Consider the following 12,500-nt stretch of genomic DNA (forward strand, 5'->3'; position numbering starts at 1 on the left):
ATAATATATAGTGAGAAGGTACAGAGTGGGAAATAGTGTGGACCAACTGTCCTTCATTACAACTTATACATTTTAGAAATTTCTTTACAAATAAAATTGTCTAGCTTATATAATGCTAGATTAAGGTTTATATTATCATCTTGTGTGCTCTTGATTAAACTGCTTTCGATTACATTTCTTTCGACTATATTTTTACAATAAGTTATTATTTTAGCTTCTTCCCAATTAATAGGGTGGTTAAAAGTACAGAGGTGTTGGAAAATACCACTGGCCATATTTCCATCTTTAACACATTTCTTATGTTGTTTGATTCTAACTTCGAGGTCTTTTGCTGTTTGACCGCTGGGTAAAGCTTGTAGGTCATGGGCTTGTATATTAAGATTTGGGAAAGATCTTTTATGTAAAAGGCCTCTAGGATGGGCAATCTTCTAGGGTCTTGGTGCGTGGCTAAAATTTCTGTGTTGTTGACCAGGGTTTCCCTTCGTAAGATTGTGTGGTGAGTATCTTTGGAGTCAATATAGACTTCACGGACAAACTACTGATCGACTTCGACATTGTCAGTTTTTACACTAATGTTAATATCGAAGGTGCCATTCGGGCCATAAGAGTGGCAGTTCAACAAATCCACTCCGATAAAATTCCACTCAACAAGCGGGACTACTCGGAACTGATTGAGAAGTGCATGAAGTTCGGTTTCTTCACCTTCAACATTAGAGAATACCATCAACACGAAGGTCTTCCAATGGGATCTCCATTAAGCGCGGTGTCAGCCTTCTTACACATAGAAATACTAGAAAAGGAACACATTAGTCACACCATCCCCTACGACTCCAAGTGGTTTCGCTACATTGACAACTGCCTCTGTATCACACAAAAGAAAACAGACATTCATGACTTACAGAGAAAACTCAACAACATTGACGACAAAATACAATTCACCATAGAAGAAGAGAACAATGGACAACTACCTTTCATGGACACTGTTATCATCAGGTTGGGTAACATTACCAAATTCAAGGTATTCAGAAAGCCGACCAACAAAGACGACTACATTCATTTTTTTTTAGCACCTATGACGACCGTAGAAAGTCAGGAGTAGTCATCGGATTCTACCATAGAGCCCTCCGCATATGTATTGAAGAATATTTAACAGAGCTGTAATACATCACCGCAGCCTTTAAAAGACTCAAATATCCAGAGGGAATGCTCGATTATCACTTCGAAAAGCCATCAACATCAAAAATAGAAAAGCAAATAAAAAAGAAAAGAAAAAAGACCTACGTTTCATCGCTGTCCCAGATTCTGGCTTTTACCGCACACTGAGTAGGATACTTAGACCTTTAGGTCTAGTAGTTGTTAACGACACGGGAAAGAAAATCGGGCACTTGGCTAGGAAGAACACAGAACCTCACAACGACGCTAGTATAATTTACAAAATTCCCTGCAGCGGATGCGACAACGCATACTTTGGAGAATATTACAGAGGATTGACAAACAGACTCAAAGAACACAAAGCAGACATTAGGCACCACCGTGAGATAAACGCCCTCGTATACCACGTAGACACAGAAGGGTACCAGATTTTGAGAAATCCATAATTTTGGCCCAAGGATTGAAAAAATAGTAATACTAATAATAATCGAATCTTTACACATAGCTAATTACAACACAAACAAAAGGACAGGGGACTTAAAGTGGGCATAAATCACAACCACTTATCCCCTCAATGAATAGAAATCCATACCATGCACCAAACCCCCGGACTAAATCTCAAACTTTCCTTGCCACATTTTTCATTTTAGTTCATTTTTTTTCTTATCTTTTATATAATTTTTTTTCACCATTATTATTTTTTCCTAGTAATGCTATTTTTCTTACCACATTATTACTAATTAATTTACTATTAATTTCCACTACTATTTAAATAATTTCTCTGTCATTGAAACATGTGAGTTCCTTCACACTCGAAAAGTTATGCACGCATACATATACGCCACTTCTAGCCCTGTAGCAATATGCCTTTGAAAAAGCTTGTAGCGAAATTAGTCAAGTACAAAACTCGGAATATAAATCCAGTCTTTCCCCTTCCCACTGTACGGGTAGCCAATGAAACAATACTAACAATGCAAAATATTGAATTAATCACAATATGATAAAGCACTACAATATACGAATGCGTGCGCACAGTACGGAGGCAGAGTAAGAACTAGCCGCCAGACCTTGAGTTGGCGCGAAAACATACAGAAGCTTGCTTGGTTCTCCCTAGAGACTGTACAACAATGGTAATTAAATAATACAATGGCAATATTAAGGACTAACAGCATCCCAAACATCATTACATAATTACAATATTAGTTATACAACGGTTAAAATATGTATCTCGTAATTGAACAATACGTAAGTATGATACATAATAATAATTGTACAGCAATACAACGTACCACACCATTACATCGCTCGGCCACCACCACTCGGTGATCCCAACGAGCAAACAAGAAATGACCAGGCAAGACAAAATAAAAATATACGTAATACTTTCCACACACGTAATAGTGTGAGTACAAAAGTGTGCAAAAGAATTACGTTAGCACACCCTAATACATAAACATAACATACATAATTACATGACATATAAGGACTATACATAGGAATGTATACACAAAACAATACAAGAAAAATAAATACTGCATACAATTACAAGAAACATATATAAGAAATGTACACAAACAAAAGGAATACACAAAAGAGCTCTACATAAACACAAAAAATACACAAAGGAACTGACGCCAGCTAAACACGAGAAAAACATAGTAATTACCAGACGTCCGAGACATGATACTTAATAGCTAAACATTACAAAATACAATTCAAGACATTACACTTAAGAGCTAAACAATAGTTACATATTATACCTAAGAAAGGGACACAAAAATGGTAAACATCACAAAGAATACAAGACACCATGAATACATCATAAGCAATACACAAATACAGTTTAAGTAGATACAGGACCCCTTGACCGAAGATTATAATTATGAGGGGTAGATACACAAGGCATAGTTTGTACAGGGGGCATTGGGGGAGGCCGGGTAAATGCAGGGATAGGTACTTTCATAAACTTAGGCCTATCTGCATGTAACACCTTGCTCAGTCCCTGTGAAGGATTAGATCCTGAACTTATTAGGATATAAATGTTCCGTCACCAAAAAGGGACCTACATATATACAATTGAGCTTAGATTGGCGGCCAGGCATGATTTATACACATGATCCCCAATGTTAATTTTAACGGGCTTAGCCCGTAAATGCTGGTTTTTCAACATCTTGGCCTTGGAAACATCAAGTTGACTTCTAAAAGAAATATTAATAGAATGCAAAGTGTGACTTTGGAATTGGTCATAGTCGTCAATATTGTAGAGGGGACGAGGAGGACTATCAAACACATCATAAGGGAGTCGTTTTTCCACTCCATAGATAATATGATATTGCGTCTTGCCCGTAGAGGCATTAATGATGCTGTTAATACAAGCACTGACATGGGGAAGCCAATCCTCCTAAAATTCATAAAGATTAATAGCAACGTGCCTGAGTACGTCTAAAATCTTCCAATTCGTCCTCCCCACAAGACCACTGGATGCAGGGTGGTAAGCAGTCACGAATGTTTGCGTGATGCCGTAACGCTCACAAATGCTCGCTAAAACCTCATTCCTAAATTGCGACCCATTGTCACCAAGGAGCACTGAAGGAATAGTGTATGGACAAAAAACTTGAGAAACTAAAGCATGGGCTACTACTGGAGCAGACTTGTTACGTAAGGGAGCCAATATTACAAAACAACTAAAGTGGTCCCCACACACATGGACATACACCGAACCTTGAGTATTATGAGACAGTTGTAAAAGGTCTATAGCCATAGTCTGAAAAGGCCGAGAAGGAGTAGGGTACAAAAGCTACATTGGGCTACATGAGAGGTAATTTCTAGTCGCATTTTTAGCCAATAATACTTCTTACGTGCCCTAGCTAGGTTTTGTCATGACCTGGGTGACCGGCCTGAGGAGCATCATGAGCATGAGACAGAAAAAAAAGGAACTAGCGAGTCAGGGAACACTAGTTGTGCCACATCCTGCTCAAACACTTCGACATTACGAATAAAAACCTTGTCCTGAAAGGAAATTTGGGACATGGGAACAGGTAAATCTGGTAAGGTTGTATCACCACCAGACTCCAAAACATAAATAACAGCATACCATAAAGGTTCCTCACACTGAGCTTTGGCTAGATCCTTCAGAGAGAAGTTGTCAATTACTGTAACAGCAGCAACAGGGATATTACGTGAAAGTGCATCAGCAACATTGTTTGCACGCTTGAGGGCTGGGTTAAATTCTTCAATCGTGAGAAATCATCTGGCTAGGCAACCTGTTATATTCTTGACTTGGAAAAGCTGAGTCACAGTAGTGTGGTCCGTGTAGACTGTAACAGGATATCCAAAAATTATTTCATGAAAATGCTTTAAAGCCCACACTCCAGGCGAGTGATAGGCTTGTTAAGAATGCGACTAGCATATGGAAGAACATGGGGTCTACAACCATCTACTTGCTCCATAATGGCAACTCCAATACCTGTACCAGAAGCATCTGTACAGATAGTAAAGGGAAAGCTATAGTCTGGGAATGCCAACACTGGGGCTTCAGTAAGCGCCAGTTTCAAGGAATCAAAACTTTCCTGATGAACATCACTCCATTGGAAGGAAGTATCCTTCTTGAGGAGACGTGTTAGTGGGGAAACAATTGAAGCAAAATTCCTAATAAATGCACGATAGTACCCTGCCAGACCAAGGAAGGAACGTACATTCTCAACTGACTAAGGTATAGGGAAATCCCTAACTGCTTTGACCTTATCATCAGTAGTGTGAATATCATGTTTGTCAACAATATGACCTAGGAATTAGATGCCAGACTTAAAAAAAGAACACTTGGGCAAATTGAATTTCAATCCAGCATCAGCAAACCGTTGCAAGACCATGAACAACTTAGTGAAGTGGTTCTCCACATCCTTGGAAACTAAGATCAAATCATCCAGGTAAACAAAAATCCGTTGCCAATTAGACCATGAAAATATGGAGTTAATTAAGCGTTGGCAAGTCAAAGGAGCATTACGCAACCCCATGGGGCAACGAAGCCATTCATAATGTCCATTGGGAGCAAAGAAGGCCGTGGCCATACGAGACTTCTCCTCCAGCGGTATCTGCCAAAAACCCGCTTTCAAGTCTAAGGTGGTGAACACCGTATTACTAGTGTCAATGGACTGAAGAAGGACACTTAGTACTGGCAAAGGGTAATGGTCAGGAATAGTGACCTCGTTAACTCGTCTATAATCAATAACAGGACGAAAAGATCCATCGTTCTTAAGCACCAGAAGGAGGGGTGAGTTCCACCCCGAGTGAGACTCTTGTACAATGTCTTCACGTAAAATGTCGTCAAACAAGGACTGTGCAAGAAGCCGATGTGAGTGAGGTAACCTATAAGAGGGAACGTAAGCAAGATAAACAACTGGTTGGTAATCAATTCTATGAACCACACGATCTGTAAGTCCTAATGGATCACCAGGCAAAGCCAAAGCCTGACGGTGGATCACTAACAATTCAATGAGACGAGGCGTCTCATTAGGAAAATCAGTCCCACCCACAAACGATGCAAATTTGGAGGCCAAGTGAGCCGTGTCACTCACTCGTGGAGACTGTAGCACAGAAGCTGCAATGATAGAAGGTGAATCCTGAAAAGTATCAACGTCAACTATTTCAAAGGAACCTAAGTGACTGCCAGGAGAGAATGTGATAGGAGCACCCATGACTTTGGTTACCATAGCTGTGGTAACATAATCCTCGCGAATAGTGGAGAGAGTCCCTTCTAAAGCAAGGCGACGAACACGAAACAGAGTCAGGCTGAGAGAAAACGTCAGACCCAACTGGAGCACCTGAAATGTGCACCGGAACTTGAATTGCACTTGAAGGTCCAATACAATGCTCTCCAACAACAACAGCAGCAAAAGAAAGAATAGTAGAGTTAAAGCAAGGAGGTCCATTAGAAGGCAACTGAGCAAATTGATCATGCACATGAAGGGAGTCACAAATGGAAACTGGCCTATCTGTTGCAGGAATAACAAAATTACAGAAAGTCACTACACGGCGACTAGGAGATATATTAATGCCATGTGCTATAAGAGCAACCACGCATAAGTGTAAGACCAGAGACAACAACAAAATTGACATGGAAAATTGTAGCACGTAAGGAAAACCTCAAAGGAATGCAAACAGACCCAAGCATAGGCAAGGAGGTACCTTGTACAGAATGCAAACTATTACAAAAAGTAGATAAAGGGAGATTGTTCAAATCACGAAGAGCATGATAAGTTTTTCTACTTATGAGACTACATTTTGCACCAATATCTACAGTGACTGTAAGAGGTGTATTTTCTGTAAGAAATTGGAGTAACTGAGAAGACTCAGCAGTCACCAAGGGGATTATCTGGGACCTCACAGTAAAGGTCAAACCTTTGGGTTGGGAAACGAGCGCTTGTGAAAATGGGACGGAGATTGTCTAGGTTGAGAAGATGTTTCTGCTCTAAGCTGCAAAATCTTGAAACACTGATCAGTCGAGTGTTTACAACGACCATGGATATGACAATAGTTAAGCTTATCCTGCAGCTCTACTCTAGAGGGGCCATGCGTCACATTAGAAGAAACATCCGACACATTCCTATGGACAGGGGACTGTCTTTACTTGAGCACATGACCCTTACGACGAAAACAAATATCACTCGAATGACCTGACTTGTTGCAATGGGTACATATGAGTTCAGTAGAGGAAGGGGAACTGTGAGTAGAAACTGAAGACTGTGGGGGTGGAGGGGGAGAACTAGGAACATTGACTTGTTGATGAGTACTACTAATACACAAGGAACCAGAAGGCACTTCCCTAAATTTACATGAAAGCTTAGTTGTAGAAGACAATACGGTCTCATCTACTTATAGCTGAAAGAAAAGGCAACTCTCCTCTCAAAAGGCTCTAAAAAAAGAATATATATGATAAATTCTAGAATAAGGTGGAACCTATCCAATTAGATACTGCCATGATCAACCCACTCTGAATGGGAGATAGAATCTAAGGCTTCAACTACAATTTTGCTAGCTCGGGCATGAGCACACCTATAGTCAAGAGTGCCCACTTTGGATGTAATAACATCAGCCAAATGAAAGCACCATTGAAAAGAATTTCCTACTGGGGTATCAGAAAAAATAGATAAATAAAGAAATTAGACTAAAAGCGGTCATAACCATAAGCTAAAGGATTGGGGTCGAGGCACGCCGCAGATAACATCTCATAAGACAAATAGTTAGGCACAAGCTGTGACCTTACAAGAGAAATTTTCTCAAACCCCGTTGACACATTAGTATTAACAATACAATCTTTAAACTAGCGAAGAAATCAATGGCTTTATAATGGGGACCTTCACCAGAAAATTTCATAACAGTAGGATCCTGATGGAACAATGTTAACGTATGAGCCATTGTGTGAGGTGATGCTTGGGTAGGAAAAAATGAGGGCACCTTATGTTTACTAGACATCCCTAAATTAGATCTTGGAAGTATGGTCCCACTACATAACAACATTAACTTGAAAAATAAAAGTAAATGCTATATACTTACAGCGAGTATTGCGACCGCCCACAAAAACACATGCCTTTTTACATGAAAGACGAATTCATCTAGGTAGGCAGTCGTAAAGTAATGTCCAATACACAGGAAACACATAAAAAAGAAAAAAGAAACAGTAACACCAGTTTTCTTACAAATAACCAAAGAAAACGTGATCGCCAACAAATGACGTCACGGAAGAGACAAAAATGGTAGCTAAGACAACACTCCCGGCTAGAAATGTAATTATATTAATTAACTATAACCACAATATAGCATGGCGTTGCATGCAGAAACAACGAAAGAAATATACAGTACAAGCCTGAGTACATGAAAAACACTAAAAAGGGCCAGTCACTAGAGAAAGCAGCGAACGTAATTCAATGGCCGACAGGATTGCGTAGATAGACTATTGTTTAAAAATCTTGGCCCAACTGGCCTAAAATTTATAAACTGCGCATTCAGAAACAAGAAGCGATCCAGTGACGAACACGTAGAAAAAAAAAAAAATCACTTGGCGCATCCAAAGAAAACAGTTCCTCCGCCAGGTACGCAACGTTTTGTTTTAAGTCACTGGTATCAATTGGTCCAATGGCACTGAATAAAATCACCTGGGTGACCTGGCAGCAAAAGAAAGGGAGAAAAAAGGGAAGAGAAAACAAACACGCGATGCCACTAAACTGGCTAGCCAGAAATTTTGAATGTTCAAGTTCAAAATAGCGTTCAAAATACAAAATGCACAAAAGAAATGTTTATGATATTGTTCTAACCAACTGCCACCATATGTACGGGGTGGCCAATGAAACAGCACCCAAAATGAAAAAAAAGTAGTAATCACATTGTGATAAAGCACTACAATATACGAATGCGTACGTACAGTACGGAGGCAGAGTAATAACTAGCTGCTAAACCTTGAGTTGGCGCGAAAACATACAGAAGGTTGTTTGGATTTCCCTACAGAATGAACAACGATAGGAAAAAAAATTATACAATGGTAATACTAATATACACTGGTTAAATGATGTAACTTGTAATTGAATAGTTCGTAAATATAATACATAACAATAATTGTACAGCCCTACAACGTACCGCACCATTACACCACCCATATATATATATATGTATATATATATATATATATATATATGTATATATACATATATATATATATATATATATATATATATACATATATATATGTATATATATGTACATATATATATATAAATACATATATATATGTATATATACATATACATATACATATACATAAACATTTACATATATTGTAACGTAATATTAGATATTACGTCATATGTGTAATTATGTTATAGAATTGTGTTCCTTTGTATTACATAACTATGTTCATATTTCTTGTCTATGTATGTATTGTAACAATGTTAAGCAGTAACGCCCGTCCATTATATGTAATCTCGCCTACGTGCGGAGAGGTGCGCACTCTTGTAGAACAAACAGACAAGCGAAATCCTGAATAGTTCGGAGCGCACAGATTTGACAGTTACTAAATAAATAGATTGTTCAAGCGAGTCGAGGGTCCTAAAAACTACCCATGTTGACGTGTTAACTTACCCTCCTCCCCTCCTTTCACTCACTCGCACACTCACCCGGAAGTATTCAGTTTCCGGTCCAATGGTATATAAGCGGTTGAAACCGCTCATTCCTTGTCATTTCCCACATATTGATCTCTTGATAAAAACTAGAAGGTTTAGATTCATGAGACGATTGGTGTGAAGTGATCACCCTTTTTGCCTACATTACGTGTCTGATATACATTGCATTACTTTACTTATATTTGTACTTATTACTTATTTTGATGCATGTTCCTGATCTCTTTGTACTTAGATAGTACCATATTGTATACTTATCTTGTGTTACTTATTTGAACGATAATTTCCATATTCTCATAATCATGTAACGGTCCCATTGACCCTACTGCCCATTCTCTTTTGTGTTGATTGCCTGTAAATATTTTCCATTAATAATTTCGTTTACTAGTTTTATCGCTAGTTTAATATTCCTTTCCTGGAATCTTCTTTGTTACCTTTACTTCTAGTCTTACGAATTATCTAGGCCCTGACCAGATAGTTCAGTCCTACAGTGGCTTCTAGAAGTGCGCTGGTTCTTAAGCACTTAGACGTTATACGTAACGTCTCTTCACATACCAGCCGCCCGTAACAAAGTGGCGACCTTGCCAGGATATTGGATCAGGTATTTAACACATTCTTATAGAGATGGATGATATAGTTCAAGAATTTCGTTCAAAATCCCAAGGTAAGTTTCTTAAAGAAACAAACTAGACACTTTGATAGAAATAGGCAAGCACTTTGGAGTAGACATTGATACAAGTTTGCGAAAGAAAAAAATACTTCAGGAACTCGTTGAAAATCTGATCGAAGATGAGATCTTATCTCCAGAAGAGATTACAGCTATACAAATTCCTTCAAATAGGTTAGAAATAGAGGCACGACTAACCGAACTTAAGATTAAGGAGATTGAATTAAAGGTCAGGAGAGTAGAAATTGAGGAGGAAGCTAAACTGAAACAAATGCAAATTGAGGCAGAATTTAAAGCTAAAGAGGAGGAAACTAAACTGAAACAAATGCAAATTGAGGCAGAATTTAGAGCTAGAGAAGAGGAAGCTAAGGTGAAACAAGTAGCTAAAGAGGAGGAAACTAAACTGAAACAAATGCAAATTGAGGCAGAATTTAGAGCTAGAGAAGAGGAAGCTAAGGTGAAACAAGTAGCTAAAGAGGAAACTAAACTGAAACAAATGCAAATTGAGGCAGAATTTAAAGCTAGAGAAGAGGAAACTAAAATCAAATTGGCAGAATTTAAAGCTAGAGAAGAGGAAGCTAAAGTGAAACAAGTCGAGTTAGAATTAATGAAGACAGAAGTAGAAGCTAGGATTGTTGATAGACAACCCGTAGTTCAGGAAGGTCATATAGATATTTCCAAGTATGTAAAACTTTTACCCATATTTTCAGAAGGAGAGCCAGAAATTTTCTTTCTTCAGTGGGAAAAATTGGCGCAACAGTTACAAATCCCTAAAGAAAATTGGCCATTAATCATTCAAACACAATTTAAGGGTAAGGCTCAGCAAATTTATACTTCTCTTTCAGAAGCAGAAAGCGAGTATGATAATATGAAAGCTTGTATTTTAAAAGCTTATGAACTAATACCAGAGGCCTATAGACAGAAATTCCGTAATTATAGGAAGACACCTCAGTTAACATACGTAGAATATGCGGCTCAACAAGAGAGGTTATTCAATAGGTGGTGTTTGGCTAGTGAAACGGACACCTTAGATAGACTTAAACAGTTGATTTTGTTGGAGCAGTTTAAGAATACCTTAGAGACAGATCTTAGGATTTTTATAGATGATCATGTTCCCGAAACTTTAACTAAAGCTGCTGTATTGGCTGATGAGTTCACACTAAATCATAAACCTAAGTCAAGACAAATGGAATCCCAAAAGTCAAAGTCATATATTCCAGATTCAACAAAATACTCTGATCCTTGGGCCCCAAAGAAACGCTTTGAAAATCAGTCTAGCCCATCACATTTCAGTTACAGGTCTGATTTCAATCAATATCCTCCAAACCAACCTTGGCAAAGAATGGAAAGGTTTAAGACTAATCCCCCTGTAACTTGTTCATATTGTAAACAGGTTGGCCATCACATTTCTAATTGCAGAAAGAGACTGACACCCTCATTCTCCAATAAGACACCAACTCTTGTAAGTAATATAAAATCAGATGATTCAAAATCCTCTATTCAGGATAAACTACCAAAGAAGCCGGTATTGTCAAGTAATGTAGAACCCCCCTCATCAAATCATGATCCTTGTTTCAAACCATTTGTATCTTCAGGAACTATATCTCATAGTAGTAGTTCACAACAATATCCTATTTCCATACTCCGAGACACAGGAGCAAAGCAAAGTCTGATTTTAAATTCTGTCTTGCAGAATCTGGGTGAGTCATATACAGGTTATGATATATTGATAGAAGGAGTTGGAGGAATTATAAAATGTCCATTACATAATGTTTTCTTGCGGTCTGATTTAACAACCGGAATGGTTAAAGTAGCAGTAGTAGACTCTCTTCCCATAGTAGGAATATCCTTATTGTTGGCCAATGACATCGCTGGAAGCAAAGTCATTTCTCCCTTAATAACAAATAACCCTAAGACCTCAGTAGAACCTTCAGATAACTTACAGTTGTTTCCCGCTTGTGCTGTAACCAGATCTCAGTACAAGAAATCTGAAGAGGAGACCTATAATTTAGAATCCCTATTCTCCCAAACTGACCCATCTTCTTCTTCACCAGTTTCTCTATCTAGAGCAGAATTAATCAAAGAACAGAAGTCAGATCCTTCTCTTAAAAATTTGTACGAGATTGTTTCATCTCCAGGAGAAGTTGAAAATATGTCACGAGGTTTCTATATAGAAAACGGAGGTCCTAATGCGAAAATGGAGAGCATCCACCGCAACCGCTGACCAGCCATGGCAAGTAAGGAATCAAATAGTCCTCCCTCTTAGTTTCAGGAATAATGTTCTAAGATTGGCTCATGATACTCCCTTAGCAGGTCACTTAGGGGTAAGAAAGACCTTGTTCAACATAACCCAACATTTCCATTGGCCCACGGTTGTCAAAGATGTTGCCCAATATTTTAAAACATGTCATACATGTCAACTTGTAGGTAAGCCCAACCAGAAAATTGTAGAAGCTCCACTCCATCCCATTCCTGTAATGGAAGAGCCATTTAAAAAAGTTCTTATTGATTGT

General features: G+C 38.4%; 1 protein-coding gene across 1 annotated transcript in view; it reads left to right on the forward strand.

Moving 5' to 3' along the window:
- The window catches only part of LOC143027434 (uncharacterized), a 33,508-nt gene extending 31,910 nt beyond the window's left edge, over nucleotides 1-1,598 (forward strand). The window contains exons 2-3 of the mRNA XM_076188725.1: nucleotides 489-1,088; nucleotides 1,300-1,598. Coding sequence (XP_076044840.1) covers nucleotides 489-1,088; nucleotides 1,300-1,598 — 899 coding nt within the window. The remainder of the gene's footprint in view (nucleotides 1-488; nucleotides 1,089-1,299) is intronic.
- The last annotated feature ends 10,902 nt before the right edge of the window (nucleotides 1,599-12,500 follow it).

Source organism: Oratosquilla oratoria, chromosome 8 (genome assembly GCF_046742065.1).
Source record: "Oratosquilla oratoria isolate Oo_2021 chromosome 8, ASM4674206v1, whole genome shotgun sequence".
NCBI lineage: Eukaryota > Metazoa > Arthropoda > Malacostraca > Stomatopoda > Squillidae > Oratosquilla > Oratosquilla oratoria.